The sequence below is a fragment of the Scatophagus argus genome, chromosome 24, assembly GCF_020382885.2.
Source record: "Scatophagus argus isolate fScaArg1 chromosome 24, fScaArg1.pri, whole genome shotgun sequence".
Taxonomy (NCBI): Eukaryota; Metazoa; Chordata; class Actinopteri; family Scatophagidae; genus Scatophagus; species Scatophagus argus.
This window is the reverse complement of record NC_058516.1, coordinates 5,441,211-5,456,127: the sequence shown is the minus strand read 5'-3', so window position 1 is coordinate 5,456,127 and position 14,917 is coordinate 5,441,211. Positions and strand designations below refer to the sequence as shown.

At 42.3% G+C, this 14,917-nt stretch overlaps 2 protein-coding genes and 10 non-coding genes across 12 annotated transcripts; 5 read left to right on the top strand and 7 right to left on the bottom strand.

Moving 5' to 3' along the window:
- Positions 1–2,214: 2,214 nt before the first annotated feature.
- Positions 2,215–3,742, top strand: LOC124055378 (protein downstream neighbor of son homolog). Its single transcript, XM_046382158.1, has 5 exons — positions 2,215–2,345; positions 2,469–2,667; positions 2,754–2,823; positions 2,936–3,066; positions 3,199–3,742. Exons 1-5 carry the CDS (start codon positions 2,230–2,232, stop codon positions 3,337–3,339), a joined length of 657 nt encoding a protein of 218 aa, XP_046238114.1. The 5' UTR covers positions 2,215–2,229; the 3' UTR covers positions 3,340–3,742.
- A 528-nt stretch (positions 3,743–4,270) lies between these two features.
- On the top strand, positions 4,271–4,389 carry LOC124055849. The gene has a single exon (XR_006842839.1). It is a non-coding gene; the product is annotated as a 5S ribosomal RNA (ribosomal RNA).
- Positions 4,390–5,285: 896 nt separating this feature from the next.
- LOC124055847 lies at positions 5,286–5,404 on the bottom strand. The gene has a single exon (XR_006842837.1). It is a non-coding gene; the product is annotated as a 5S ribosomal RNA (ribosomal RNA).
- Positions 5,405–5,833: 429 nt separating this feature from the next.
- Positions 5,834–5,952, top strand: LOC124055844. Its single transcript, XR_006842834.1, has one exon. It is a non-coding gene; the product is annotated as a 5S ribosomal RNA (ribosomal RNA).
- An 894-nt stretch (positions 5,953–6,846) lies between these two features.
- On the bottom strand, positions 6,847–6,965 carry LOC124055848. Its single transcript, XR_006842838.1, has one exon. It is a non-coding gene; the product is annotated as a 5S ribosomal RNA (ribosomal RNA).
- A 395-nt stretch (positions 6,966–7,360) lies between these two features.
- On the bottom strand, positions 7,361–7,433 carry trnav-aac. Its single transcript has one exon. It is a non-coding gene; the product is annotated as a tRNA-Val (tRNA).
- A 374-nt stretch (positions 7,434–7,807) lies between these two features.
- Positions 7,808–7,879, top strand: trnad-guc. The gene has a single exon. It is a non-coding gene; the product is annotated as a tRNA-Asp (tRNA).
- Positions 7,880–8,242: 363 nt separating this feature from the next.
- Positions 8,243–8,315, bottom strand: trnav-cac. Its single transcript has one exon. It is a non-coding gene; the product is annotated as a tRNA-Val (tRNA).
- Positions 8,316–8,682: 367 nt separating this feature from the next.
- Positions 8,683–8,801, bottom strand: LOC124055846. Its single transcript, XR_006842836.1, has one exon. It is a non-coding gene; the product is annotated as a 5S ribosomal RNA (ribosomal RNA).
- Positions 8,802–9,152: 351 nt separating this feature from the next.
- Positions 9,153–9,271, bottom strand: LOC124055836. The gene has a single exon (XR_006842827.1). It is a non-coding gene; the product is annotated as a 5S ribosomal RNA (ribosomal RNA).
- A 465-nt stretch (positions 9,272–9,736) lies between these two features.
- On the top strand, positions 9,737–9,855 carry LOC124055813. Its single transcript, XR_006842803.1, has one exon. It is a non-coding gene; the product is annotated as a 5S ribosomal RNA (ribosomal RNA).
- Positions 9,856–10,176: 321 nt separating this feature from the next.
- Positions 10,177–14,908, bottom strand: LOC124055373 (insulin receptor substrate 2-A-like). The gene is made up of 6 exons (XM_046382152.1): positions 14,727–14,908; positions 13,569–14,014; positions 13,181–13,430; positions 12,444–12,693; positions 11,803–12,352; positions 10,177–10,968 (listed from the first exon to the last, which is right to left on the bottom strand). Exons 2-6 carry the CDS (start codon positions 14,006–14,008, stop codon positions 10,560–10,562), a joined length of 1,899 nt encoding a protein of 632 aa, XP_046238108.1. The 5' UTR covers positions 14,009–14,014; positions 14,727–14,908; the 3' UTR covers positions 10,177–10,559.
- Between the last annotated feature and the right edge of the window lie 9 nt (positions 14,909–14,917).

The following is a 14,917-nucleotide window of genomic DNA, read 5'->3' as shown; positions in this document are numbered from 1 at the left end:
TCAGGTTTATGATCTAATATGAAACAAGGACTCAGTGTCAATTTGCGTCCACAAGAAATGCTTAGCGCAGGTGCTGTGGTCCTATTACACGTGGCCCCAGCTTGCAGGCACAAATTAGACAAGTTGAATACAGTAAGTAGACAACAGAGACAAGACGTAGTTAATTCGCCACAAACTGTGACTGCAACACTGTCCAAATATGGCTGCCACATACACTGGCCTTATCTTAATTCTGTGAAGTAGCATTTTTACTTTGCATAAGCTATCTGCACGTTTCACACACAGAGCAGTTTCTAACTGATTTCTCTTCTAACTGATAGTATTCATCCTCATGTAAAGTGGATGGAGGAGCAGGTGTTGGCCGTCCACCTGGACACTATATAATGAACTCACTGTAGGCAGGTTACAGCTTCAGAGAACTTCCTTCACTGAAGACATCTTCACTGACTCGCTCCTGCCTGGACAACAGCAGGTGAATCAACCAACCAATTCACCATTCATCAGCCAAGCAAGAAATAAGGGAAGGAACTTTATCTGACTCAGATCTCCGACTGTGTGAGTGATCTGACTCATCCCCACTGAGTTTCTCTCATTCTTACTTTTCAGTTTTATGCTACAGATTATTTTTTTGCCATATTTTGTTATTGAAGGGGTTTATGTTTTTCCTGTGCGGAGCAACAAGGCAAACAATGACAGCTGCCCTCCTGAAACAAATACACTTTCATGCAGGGCTGAGAGAGATGAAGGGGAGAAAATAAGCAATCTGCCGGTCCAGTCTAAGTCTGTATGTGGGACATGGACAGTGAGCAAAAGCTATCACGTAATGTTATTGCAAGCAAAGTACCAGGTGTCACTGCAGCTCTGAAACAAAAACTTTAAAAACGCAAATGCAAATTGGTTGAATTGAGCTCATCTGGTTACAGGCTACAGTTGGTTTTAGACTAAAAGAATCCACAAATATGTTGATTAGGTCACTGCAAAGCTGTTACCTACACTGCTCTGAATTCTCTACATGAACAATCTTCCTCTGTTTTTTTCTTAATCAGTGAACCATGAGGATCTACATTGCCTGTTTGCTTCTGGTGCTGTTCTCTGTCATAGAGGTCTCTGGAGCGCTGAGCTTCGTGGACAAGCATATTGACAACAGCATGAAAAAAGAAAACTGTAACCAAAAAATGGAGCGTATCAATCAAGCAGAGAAAAGATGCAAGCCCACAAATACCTTCATCCTGAGCAATGAACCAAACGTTAACTCAATCTGTAACCAGGTACCAGATGGTAAATATAAAATAAGTGACAATCCTTTTGACATTGTTGTGTGTAGATGTAAAGGAGCTCTGCCGAAATGTGAATGTACAGGTGAAAACTCCAAGGAATACATTAAAGTCAAATGTGGAAATGACAAACCTTTTCACTTTGAGAATTCAAATGTAGATCCAAAAAACCTGCGTTAACTGTAAAAATTCACACATGATGATTTCACTGTGTTAAATGGCTCTATGTATACTTTTATTTAGCAGAAATGTTCTTTCAGAATCTCTTTCAATTGGAAACATGCAACATATACTATATGGCTTAAAATAAACTCCTCTGCTGATGTGACTGACGTCGTCATCATTAATCTCTTATGAATGATGATGCAAAATAAAATGCCCCAAGCATAACATGGCAGTGTGTGTGTTACTTCAAATATATTAGCCGCTGATAAACAAGAACTTAGTAAAAATATATATACATATTTTAGTTGAAGAATTTAAAAGCCAAAATTAAAGTAAATCCTAATGAAAACAGAGTAAAATTCAAGACACACTATTTATTTTTTTATGACATATGAATTTGCTTTCATAATTTTTTTTTAATGTTAAAGTGTAAATAACTTAGCTTTATGTACCGAGTACAGGGATGAACTTTCCTGATATGCCCACATCACGTCAAAACAGAAAACAAAGTCAAGATGTGGACTGCATTTCAGTGTTGTCCAGCAGATGGCAGCATATGCCTGCCAATTATAAATGCAATTAGTAGTGGGACCAAAACATTACACAGTTTAAAGTTCAGATATAAGCTGCCAATGAATTTCTAATAGGAGAACTAACCCTAACCCACTCTCACAACTTCCAGTTACATAGGGGGCGCTTGCAAAGTGGTCCAGAATAAATGGAGGCCTAAGGAGCTGTAGCCCCAAAAAGCAACTTTTATGGTGGAAAATTGGGGACGGCAGCTTCTGAGATGGGAGTCCGGGACAATGGTGGATACAACGACGATGAGGACGGCAGCTTCTCCTGGCTGAAGGAGATGGGAGTCCAGGACAAAATCAAGAAGCCAGACAGCATCACCATCCAACTGTATCCTCCTGTCTGAGTAACATACTGCTTAACCAGTACTCTTACATAAGTCAGCTACACATCCACCTGCATTGAATGCACCATGAACGACAACCAGTCAAAGCTCCTTGACCGCCGGCGCAGTCGTAAGGAGGGCCACGCCGTGTCTCTGGACCACAAGCCAGAGTCTGTGGTGTGCGTGGAGGGATCACACACCTTCACCCTCATCAACTTCCTCATCAACTGTAAGAGTCTGGTGGCTGCAGCGGGTTCCCAGGCCGGGCTGCCCCCAACCCTGCTGGCTCCAGTGGCTTTCAGAGGAGCTGCAATGCACACACTGAAGGCACGGAGACACACACAGTAAACACATGCATGGCTGTAAATGTGCCTGCATATGTCTAAGTGTGTGTGTGTGTGTGTTTTTTTCAGGCCCGCAGTGTGAATGTGAAGAGTCAGGTTGGTTCAACATACCAGAACATCAGCAGTCTGGAGATAACAGGTAGATAACAGTAAGCTTTTCCACTCCATTATTAGTGCATGACATGACTGGAGACTGTTTTTAATGGTGCTTCATGCAAGGATTTCTTACTTTTCTTTCCTCTTTCCTTCAGGACCCATCCTCCCCTCCTCCCTCCACACCATCACAACCCTCCTCCGGTCCGCACAGAAAGGAAACTTCTCGGCTACTCTTTACACACACACACCTACTGCCGTCATGAACACACGCACCACCAAGGAGCAGGTATGTAAAGGATTGTGAACGTATAATTAATTGTTCACGGTGGTAGTTGTTTGGGGCTTTTTCATTATAATTTTCTTAATTATTTAGCCACACGATTGAATTCCAGCTGTGTCTGGCTGTGTGTGTTTGCAGGTTGATGTTGGTGCGGTGGACTTGTCTGGTTGTGGTCTGCATCCTGCTTCAATCCAGCAGTTTCAGCAGCCCTCCAGCCTGGGCAAGACTGCCCTGACTCACATCAACATGAACAACTACAGCTACACCTGGAAGAACTGACGCAGGGAAGCGCCGATGACGCAGTTTCAGAAGACGTCGTTTTTAAAAGAAACATAAACTCAGAAGAGAGTTCTGATTTAACTTCCTGTTTGAAAATGCTTTTACACACAGATTTTAGTAAATTGTACTGTTATTTTTCATCTTTCTTTTAAATCTCGCTGTGTTCTTGTTATAGAATTGTTCTGACTGTTTTAATGTAGATAGATACATCATTTATTTGCTCCTGTGAAAATGTGTTTTAATTATTTCTAATTATTTTTTATTTGGAACAATACAGTGCTTTCTTTCCAGTGCAACTTTTATCCAATGAAATTTCAGGTGCACTGTTGCACGTCTTGAGGTTGTATTCCACGACAGGAATGATGAGGAAATAAATATGTTCTGTGTGCAGTTTATTGAGAAATATGCATTATTATTTTCATCAGATTAGACTATTTATTTTCAGACATATGGCCGTAAGCGACAGTGTCCTTGACAAGCGAGTCTTTTAAAGATACAACAGCACGACATAATCTATTATTTTTATATGGAGTCTGTTTTCAAACAACAACATGATCTCACTGTAATGAAAAAATATCTTTTACAACACACAGCGTCTCTCTGTCACACTATGATAGTTTTTTTATGAACACCAAAGCGTTATTATGTGACCATCATTTCCATCTTGTAACTGAAGGAGGTGAAGCTTCCATTAATAACTTTATACACTGACGGGGAGCTTCACAATACAGCGGAGCGGAGCAGAAAATACTAGTAGTGAAGTACCAACAAGTACCTCAATATTGTACGCATTAATTGGGTAAATGTGACGTTACATTTCAGTTGTTATCGTTCACGTGGTGAGATGGAAGCTTCTTGACCTGAATGAAAAAAAAGTGGAAGCTGATGTTCTTATTGACGTATAAATAGAATTTTTACTGAGTACACTGTCGCTTACGGCCATACCACCCTGAACACGCCCGATCTCGTCCGATCTCGGAAGCCAAGCAGGGTCGGGCCTGGTTAGTACTTGGATGGGAGACCGCCTGGGAATACCAGGTGCTGTAAGCTTTTTCATTTTGAAGACAGCAGGTGGCGCTGTTGCTCCATCCTAACAGAGACACCCGTCAGTACAACACAATGCGATTCAAAAGCTCCACAAACAGCAGCTTCCACAATGATCATACGGTTGAAACAGAAAGGCTGCAGTACTACATCTTGTCATATTGAGCAGATTATTGTAAAATGGATACAGAAGCCCAGTCAGAATGGAGTGACTTGCACTATCTTAATCTTGGATATGTTAAAAACTGAGCTGGTGTGTGAATCGTATCTGTTCAAACATGTCTGAGTTCTCTCCATTCCACTAAAGATGGTTTGTCTTATCAAACCCTCTCTGAATAAGCTGTACAGCTCATGTAACACATGAAAGAGAAGAAAGATGATAAATGCTCACTATTCAACGTCCCATTTATTGTTTAAGATGTAAATTACCGTAATTGTGTACAGCTGCTGCTGTGGCCTTGTTCATGCTGCTGATAGTTTGAGCTTCTCTCATTCTGACTCAGGGAAACCAACCAAAGAGGACTTCAGAGTGCAGCATACTGACAAAGACATGGATACAAACAATGTAATCACAAAATGGAGTCTATTCAGAACAGAAACAAGGTAGAAAAAATGAAATATGCAAGAAAACAAATAAGGAATATGTGTTATTTCTTTTGCTGAATGCTTGCTGAATAGCAAGTTGCAAGTTTTATTTCAAGCTTAAGCAAGAATGTGAGCAAATATTTTCTGGCATTGTGGCACCAGTAAACATGGCAAAAGCTATTTAAAGCATTGTATGTAACGGATTTGAGACTGAAAAGAGGTCAAGATGTTAAAAAACAAAACACTGGAGCTGATCTGTCGGTCAAAGTTCTGACTCAACTGAAGCAGCAGCGCCCCCTGCTGTCAGCAAACAGAAAAGCTTACAGCACCTGGTATTCCCAGGCGGTCTCCCATCCAAGTACTAACCAGGCCCGACCCTGCTTGGCTTCCGAGATCGGACGAGATCGGGCGTGTTCAGGGTGGTATGGCCGTAAGCCACTGTCTTGTTGACAAGCGGTTCTTATAAAGACACTACAGCACGACATGTCTAATGTTTTTATATGTAGTCTGTTTTGAAACAAGAAAATGATTTCACTATAATGGAAAACGAATATCTTTTACAACACACAGTGTGTCTCTCTGTCACACTATGATAGTTTTTTTTATAGCAGCATTTTCATCGTGTAACTGAAGGAGGCGAAGCTTCTATTAACAACTTTATATGCTGCTGGAGAGCTCAAAATACTAGTAGTGAAGTACCAACAAGTACCTCAATATTGTACGCATTAATTGGGTAAATGTGACGTTACATTTCAGTCTTTATCGTTCACGTGGTGAGATGGAAGCTTCTTGACCTGAATGAAAAAAAAATCGATGCTGATGTTCTTATTGATGTATAAATAGACTTTTTACTGAGTACACTGTTGCTTACGGCCATACCACCCTGAACACGCCCGATCTCGTCCGATCTCGGAAGCCAAGCAGGGTTGGGCCTGGTTAGTACTTGGATGGGAGACCGCCTGGGAATACCAGGTGCTGTAAGCTTTTTCATTTTGAAGACAGCAGGTGGCGCTATTGCTCCATCCTAACAGAGACGCCCGTCAGTACAACACAATGCGATTCAAACGCTCCACAAACAGCAGCTTCCATAATGATCAGACGGGTGAAACAGAAAGGCTGCAGTACTACATCTTGTCATATTGAGCAGATTATTGTAAAATGGATACAGAAGCCCAGTCAGAATGGAGTGACTTGCACTATCTTAATCTTGCATATGTTAAAAACTGAGCTGATGTGTGAATCGTATCTGTTCAAACATGTCTGAGTTCTCTCCATTCAACTAAAGATGGTTTGTCTTATCAAACCCTCTCTGAATAAGCTGTACAGCTCATGTAACACATGAAAGAGAAGAAAGATGATAAATGCTCACTATTCAACGTCCCATTTATTGTTTAAGATGTAAATTACCGTAATTGTGTACAGCTGCTGCTGTGGCCTTGTTCATGCTGCTGATAGTTTGAGCTTCTCTCATTCTGACTCTGGGAAACCAACCAAAGAGGACTTCAGAGTGCAGCATACTGACAAAGACATGGATACAAACAATGTAATCACAAAATGGAGTCTATTCAGAGCAGAAACAAGGTAGAAAAAATGAAATATGCAAGAAAACAAATAAGGAATATGTGTTATTTCTTTTGCTGAATGCTTGCTGAATAGCAAGTTGCAAGTTTTATTTCAAGCTTAAGCAAGAAAGTGAGCAATATTTTCTGGTATTGTGGCACCAGTAAACATGACAAACTATTTAAAGCATTGTATGTAACGGATTTGAGACTGAAAAGAGGTCAAGATGTTAAAAAACAAAACACTGGAGCTGATCTGTCGGTCAAAGTTCTGACTCCACTGAAGCAGCAGCGCCACCTGCTGTCTTGAAAATGAAAAAGCTTACAGCACCTGGTATTCCCAGGCGGTCTCCCATCCAAGTACTAACCAGGCCCGACCCTGCTTAGCTTCCGAGATCGGACGAGATCGGGCGTGTTCAGGGTGGTATGGCCGTAAGCGAGTGCTGTTGATACAAAGAGGCCTTTTAAAGATGCCTTGGCATCACGTATCTCCGTTCTTGAGATGAAATAATTCCTCTTATTAGAATGAATATTAAACGAATATGCAACATTCTCTTCTCAAGTGGATGGGATAAGTAGCATAGAGTCTAATAGAGGGCCCCCTTTTTGTCCGTAGAAGTACAAGTGCTTGCGCGTGCATGGCAGAAAGCACCTGCATACTGAACCGTAAATAAGAAAAACAAGTTAGAGATAGCACGGAAAAGCTTGAGTACTACGAGCATAGTGCAAGTAAGCTTGGGCATGGCTTGACGGACTCCTGAAGCAGCTGATTGCCACAGGCAGGCCAAACCATGCTCTGTCCAACATTCAGTATAAACCCAAACAAAGAGAGCTGTTTCTGCCTGGTTTTGAACCGGGGACCTTTCACGTGTTAGGCGAACGTGATGACCACTACACTACAGAAACTGCTGACCAACACCTTGCTCGCGCGTGCATGGCTGAAAGCACCTGTATACTTAACCATAAATTTTTTCGAATGCCAGTGGACATGTAATTTTACATGTTAAGGATGTTTATTTTCCTTTTGGTCTGTTATTAACAATTCATACCCATCATGGATTTTGAGTTCAGATAGCCAAAGCTGGAAAAGGAAGAAGCGCTTAGGGGTGGGGACAGTAAACAGAATTAAAGAGGCAGTGTCTGGGAGATTTCAACTGTGAGATCCGGCTAACACCTCCGCAATCTCCGTCACCAAGGTAAATACTTCCCATGGTGTCTCTGCATCCCCTCATGCAATGGCTGGAACAGCTGTGCAAGGCAGTGCAAAAAGCTTCTACACTTCCTCGTTAGTATAGTGGACAGTATCTCTGCCTGTCACGCGGAAGACCGGGGTTCGATTCCCCGACGGGGAGTGATAAGTTTTTCTGCTGGCTGCTGATTGTGAGCATTGTGAATGCGACGATTTGCAATCCCCTCCCCACCAGTAGCTGTCGGACGTGCAATACTTTAATGCTAACTCAAACTTCCCGTTCAAAGCATCTGAGGAAATCGAAGTTGAAAGTTGCTTACTTATAGTGCTAAATGGAATACAGGCGGAAGGGTTTTCTCATTGACAGTATGCCTTTATCATTCAAGCTGCAGCTTTTTAAAGTCTTGGTGTCAAAAACCGGCACCGAAAGGGTTAACAGGCAGCAGCAGGTTGACTGCACTGTGTAGTCGGTGCGATAATTGGAGTTAGCACGGAAAAACATCAGCACTACAAACCAATTGCAACATGTTTCCGCCCGGTTTCGAACCGGGGACCTTTCGCGTGTGAGGCGAACGTGATAACCACTACACTACGGAAACCACAGACACCCAGCCCTCCCGCACAGGTGTGGCTCGGACCCGTAAACTGAACCACAAACATTTTTAATGCCGGAAGCACTTTTGCATGTTCAGGATGTTTTTTAATGTACAATTCTTTGCCATCAACAGTTCTGCTTATTATAACATGCATTTCAAAACTGGAGTGTGACTGCCAATAACAATGCGGAACAACATCTCAATTTGCGGGACGTGTGAAAAGTAAAGGAAATGCGTGACTGTCCCACACAAAGCGGGGCATCTGGTTACCCCATCCACAGTGGCCATTTAACTCTGCTCATTTCATCAAGGCTGGATCTCCACTGGAGAGTCAACAGCGCCCTCTGCTGGTTGTTAAGAGATATGAAAAAGCTTACAGCACCTGGTATTCCCAGGCGGTCTCCCATCCAAGTACTGACCAGGCCCAACCCTGCTTAGCTTCCGAGATCAGACGAGATCGGGCGTGTTCAGGGTGGTATGGCCGTAAGCGACAGTGTGCTTAGTAAAAAGTCTATTTATACATCAATAAGAAATCTCCCACAAACCTGCTTTCTTTCTAACAACAAGGTAATAAGTTATTCACAAGCACAAAAACGAGTTTGAAACTTTTTTAAAACTGAATCATGGTCGAGAAAAACTCCTGATCACTGGGGCTTCTGTATCCATTTTACAATAATCTGCTCAATATGACAACATGTAGTACTGCAGCCTTTCTGTTCCAACCGTATGATCATTATGGAAGCTGCTGTTTGTGGAGCTTTTGAATCGCATTGTGTTGTACTGACGGATGTCTCTGTTAGGATGGAGCAACAGCGCCACCTGCTGTCTTGAAAATGAAAAAGCTTACAGCACCTGGTATTCCCAGGCGGTCTCCCATCCAAGTACTAACCAGGCCCGACCCTGCTTAGCTTCCGAGATCGGACGAGATCGGGCGTGTTCAGGGTGGTATGGCCGTAAGCGACAGTGCACTCAGTAAAAACTCTATTTATACGTCAGTAAGAACATCAGCCTCTACTTTTTTTGTTCAGGTCAAGAAGCTTCCATCTCACCACGTGAATGATAACAACTGAAATGTAACATCACATTTACCTAATTAATGCGTACAATATTGAGGTACTTGTTGGTACTTCACTACTAGTATTTTCTGCTCCACTGCGCTTTGTTGAGCTCCCCGTCAGTGTATAAAGTTATTAATGGAAGCTTCACCTCCTTCAGCTACAAGATGGAAATGATGGTCACATAATAACGCGTTGGTGTTTATAAAAAAACTATCATAGTGTGACAGAGAGACGCTGTGTGTTGTAAAAGATATTTTTTCATTACAGTAAGATCATGTTGTTGTTTGAAAACAGACTCCATATAAAAATAGTAGATTATGTCGTGCTGTTGTGTCTTTAAAAGACTCGCTTGTCAAAGACACTGTCGCTTACGGCCATACCACCCTGAACACGCCCGATCTCGTCCGATCTCGGAAGCTAAGCAGGGTCGGGCCTGGTTAGTACTTGGATGGGAGACCGCCTGGGAATACCAGGTGCTGTAAGCTTTTCTCTTTGCTGACAGCAGGGGGCGCTTCAGTGGAGACAAACTCAGTTTCAGCTGTAGTAACTCTTATAACTCCATACTGTCTACACATGCAAAACAATTTCCCCAATCCCTTTATTCTTCTTTAAAGAACCAGATCTTAACTTATTTAAGTCTATCTGAAGACAAAACAAGTTTGCAAAGTTCTTAAAGGGTCAATAAAGCAGACAGTTAATCATCTTCCAGAACTGCATATGACAATTCCGCTGGGTAAAAAATCAAGTCTGAAACGAACCTGTGTGAACTTGTGCAAATGTCATCAATGAAAGACAAAACAACAATGTGCATTCGTGTGACTTTATTTCTTTTAATTCTGTGTGTAGCAGCGTCAAGTGCTGTGTGGTTTCGACCAAAAACACAAGCCCTGATTCAGTCTACACCAAAGGAGGAAAACACTGAGCGCATTTTACAGACAAATAACAGAGAAAAGAGAACTTTTACTATTTTTCTCAAAAATCTCCTGTGGTATTCAATGTAACACTTTAAAGCACCCGTTTCAGTCACAACCAGTGTGATTAAGTGTATCTTAAGTGTATTAAATTATTCCACCATCAGCTTGAAGCTTTACTTTTTGTGGCCTGTAAACGTCATCTGCTGCACCAGAATGAATAAGTAGCTCCTGTTTAAATTAGTGGTGTAAATGAAGAAGTGAGACGTTACAAACACTCAGGATCTGTTCTCAGCTTTCAGGCAAGAAGGCAGACACAATGACAGCTGGGACCTTCTCACAGATTGGTCCCAAACACCTTGGAGTCGACTGGACCGGCCTGTACCAGATGTTGGGCTGGCCTGGACTGGCCTGGTAACGCCTGGTTCACTTGTGACAAAAGGCTTCATCATGCCAGGCCCATCAACGCTCCTCACAGGAGACCAAGTAGTCCTGGTCTGTGGTGGGAGTCGTCCCTGCTGGGCTGATTTCTGCTCCTGCCCTGCATCCTCCTGTGGTCGGGTGGAGTTCCTGTTGGCCCTCTCTGATTGGCCAGCTTCCGTCTCTGCCTGCTGGACTGAGGTCAGCACACAGTGTGGCCGACTGTGCTCAATGGCCTGATGTTGTGACGGGTGCAGAGGAGAGTGGCTGTCCGAGGTAGAGTTACAATGGGCAGAATGTTACTTTTAAGTTACTTTCTGTTACTTTTCATACTGTGCGCCCTTTCATGTTAGGGTGTACTTTTGATATTTACACTGACAAACACAATATTCATGTACTTAGCTTGAAGACTCAGCTTTTCCTGTTGCAATATTTTGTTTAATTTTTGCAGCATACATGTAATGTACCAGAAATACAGTCAGCAGCCATAGTTAATCAGAGCCACGAAAACATTTCATCACCATTTTAATACGTAGAAGTGACTACTAAAGGCTACTTCATATGACTTCATCAAGAGGCCACCAGTCACTAACACTGCATGATAATGTAATTTGTCAGGAGGAAAGTTATAAAAAGCATAAAGAGGCACAATAGACATAAATACACCCTCATAAAATGCCAAGCAAGAATATTTATTTTTTAAATTTGAACTTTTTCTGACACTTACTGTAGTAATAAATGTAATGAAATATGACTCACTGCAACAAACTGCACTAAAGCTGCAGAACAATTACCGTCAATTCATATAAACGCTGCTGAACATCAAAGCTCACTTTGTAAATTTTGCATAACGTACATTTTCATAATTTTAATTCCACAATGAAAACGTCAGAGCCGTGTTATGTTCTGCACTCTTCTACTTTAGTTTCCTCCTTTTAAAACAGAAGTCTTCATCATATTCCTGATAAATGTTAATCTTCCATCGATAAAGCTCAACATTTGCTAGCGTTTATTTATTTATTTTTTTTAATCTTATAAGAGTTTTGTGTAAAGTTTGCATCAGCTGGGCATCACAGGAAATTAGAACTAAATATACCTCACCTGTCAAATGATGTCTGAAGAGAAGAGCTGGCTGTCAAGTCGTGTTTATTCGGTCTTGCCATGGCAACATAATCATCTTGAGGCAGCACAGATAAACCGTGACTGACCTGTGGTGACATCATCATGTACCCCAGCCCTTCCTCGTCCTCCTCAGCCGGCTCCCAGCCCTCCATCCGACGGGCTGCACTGCAGTCCACCTTCATTTCCACGTAGCTGCTGGTCTCTGGCACGGAGCCCTGATTGGATCTGAAAGGACTGAGATGTGAAGTGGAGCTCACAGTAGATTCAGGCTCTGGTTTGTCAGATTTGCAGGACTCCGAGTAATTTTGTGGATTTTCAGGGCTTCTGGGGGGTAGGGTCAGACGAGAACCAAGCGGTCTCACATTTTGCAGCTTGTCTCTGTATCTGGGTCTGCAGCGTTTGGAAGGCAGGAGGGTTTGAAAACGATTGTGGTTGGAGGCTGGTGACAGGCTGAAGTCAGGAAGAGCTCGAAGTGCCATCACAGTCTGGCGAACCACTTCATGAATGTGCTGGGCTACTGTTGGGTTTCCTGTACAGACAAGACACAAGGATGAGGCATCAGAGTGCTACAGCTATGGCAGTAATGAGTAAAATCAGCACATCTTTTATTCTTAAATCACCTTGTTCCCTTGCTTCCATCCAAATCTCTCCAGGACCGTTTGGTGCAGACCTGCCAAGCTCCAAGAAGAACAAGCCCTCAAAGTGGCCAAACCGCCGAACGCTCAGCAACGGTATTGTAACCGACGGCAAATCAGCGCATGCGCCCATTCTGACCACGATGAGAGACGAAGCTGTGAGGCAGAGCCGGCTCTCCCCTGCCAGGGATTTGGAGCAGCCCAGACCTCTGGGCTTCACCGTTACCGGCCAAACCTTAGACGAATGCGAAGGGGGCGGGCAGGGATATTTATATCTAAAGAAAACTAGTGCTAAAAAAATTTCATTATGTGTCCAACATGTCACAAATGAAAGTGTTAAGTTCAGGTACAACATCTAGTTGTACACTTGTGAATGAGTTCAGAAGACACTCAAACTTCAACTGACTTTAGAAAGGCAACATGGTGAGATCTGCACAAAACTATGATGACCAAACACCTTCTAAAATATAAAGGCAATATCACCAAGATCATATTACTCCCTGTTTATGTCTTGATTTGTTTTGTTTCTGACCCAGTTGTCAAAAGAATATTTTGCACAAAAAGTTGAGACCTTTCTGGACAAGTTCCAGTCAAATAAATGAAATAATAAAATCAGTGAATGATGTAAAAAGCCTAAATTTAAAAATCAACTTCAGTTAAGGTCATGCTTTTAAATCTACTGCATGTGACAGAAAAAGGAAACAACATGCATCTGGTCTAACCTCTTTAAAGAAGGCAGCAGGGGGCAATGTGCAATACCCATCATCCTCTTCATCAAACCCCTCTCCACGCTCTTCATCCCTCTGCTCTTCCTCCATCAGTCTCTTAATGGCCAGATACCATCCTTCTTGCTCCCAATGGTCCTCTGCCACCAGCACCATGGTCTGATCCTTGGCGTAGACTGCCACCGAGTGGCCTTTCCTGGTACTGCCAATCCGACTCACACCAAGGCAGCAGCTCAGGTAAATCACTCTGAAAAGCAGGAATTAAATGCTTTGGTCACCTTATCAACCCCAACAGACAGCAAGAGTTTGGTCTGAAATTTTATTTAAATTTTTAAATCTATGAAAATAAACAATACAACAAAGGCATTGAGTTACTTTAACTAACCCTTGCTTTCTTGAGCCAAACAGTGCAGATTTACCAGCAGACTTCTCCATTGCTGCAAACTTCTCCTGGCTCTTGTACCACTCGAGTCGGCTCGGCCCAGTGTGACTACCTGCCCTCAGGACAAAATATTTTCTGTGGTTCCGCTCCAGCTTCCCCAGGTAACCTTGTTTCACCACGTCACTTTGCGACCCAAAGGAGGTCATGAGGGTGCCAGCCAGAGGGACCAGTGTGTTGGAGGCCTGCCTGGTACAAAAGAGCTCCTCAAAGAAATGACATTGAGGACTCGACTGCATCCCAGCATGATGAGCCCGAGGTTCCTGGTCTTGGTCCTTTTGACAAGGTGACACAACTGGCAACCATGTTTGGGTGGAGCTGACAGATGACGGAGGGGAGTGGGAGGCAGGTCTCTTTTGGTTGTGTCCTTCTGCAGTTTCATCCATTTCAAGCTGACAACACGCCACATACAGGAGGACAAATGAGAAAATTTGTGTTTCTGAATTGCTTTAAAAACGCAGTTTACAAGTGAGAACAGACTCTGTGCAGCTCAAAAGAGTAAATAACCACTGAGTCTGCTGAAAAAAACAAATGATTTTCAAATATGTTCATCATCTGAGGTCACGTGATTTTGTCTATTTTAACTCACAGTTTTTCTGCACAAAATGGCCATACTTTATAAATGAGAGCTCATAAATGTTGGTCAATAGTTTAACGATATGTATGAATATCGTATATGAATAATAAACAAAATGTAAAAATATCACATTATTTTATATTAACAACAAGAAGTCCAAAAACATATTAATAAATTATAAACTGAGGAATGTCAGTCTAAACCAGTAATTACGCTGGTGATAAAACTAGTAATAATCAGGTTTAAAATACTGCTGAAATTCTGAGACTACCGTTACTTTTATTATAATGTTATCTTTGTGTTAAAAATATCTTTGCGTATTGGTTTGTTTCATGGCATTGTGTAAAATATTAATAATAAACTAACGGGCGTATTAAGAAACAGGAAAGTCAATTAATTTATACCGTGAAAGGCGAACACGGAGGCAGGCCTGATGGAAACTGGCTAATTAAAGTTATGCTAATTAACTCGCTAAGTTAGCTAGTTCGGTCGTGTTTTCTCGCACTAATAGGACAAAACTAACTCACCTCAAACAGACAGGTATACACATTACACCTGGAAACGTCCACAGTGTCGCCTGGTTTTCATTTCAGGCTGCCTGCAGAAGCCAAACAGTGATTTATGAACTCGTTTTCCGTGGCACTTCTGTCTTTAGTCACAGCCCGTTTGTCAACTCAGGTGCATCTCGCGCCAATCAGTGTGATCTTCAGTGCGCCTC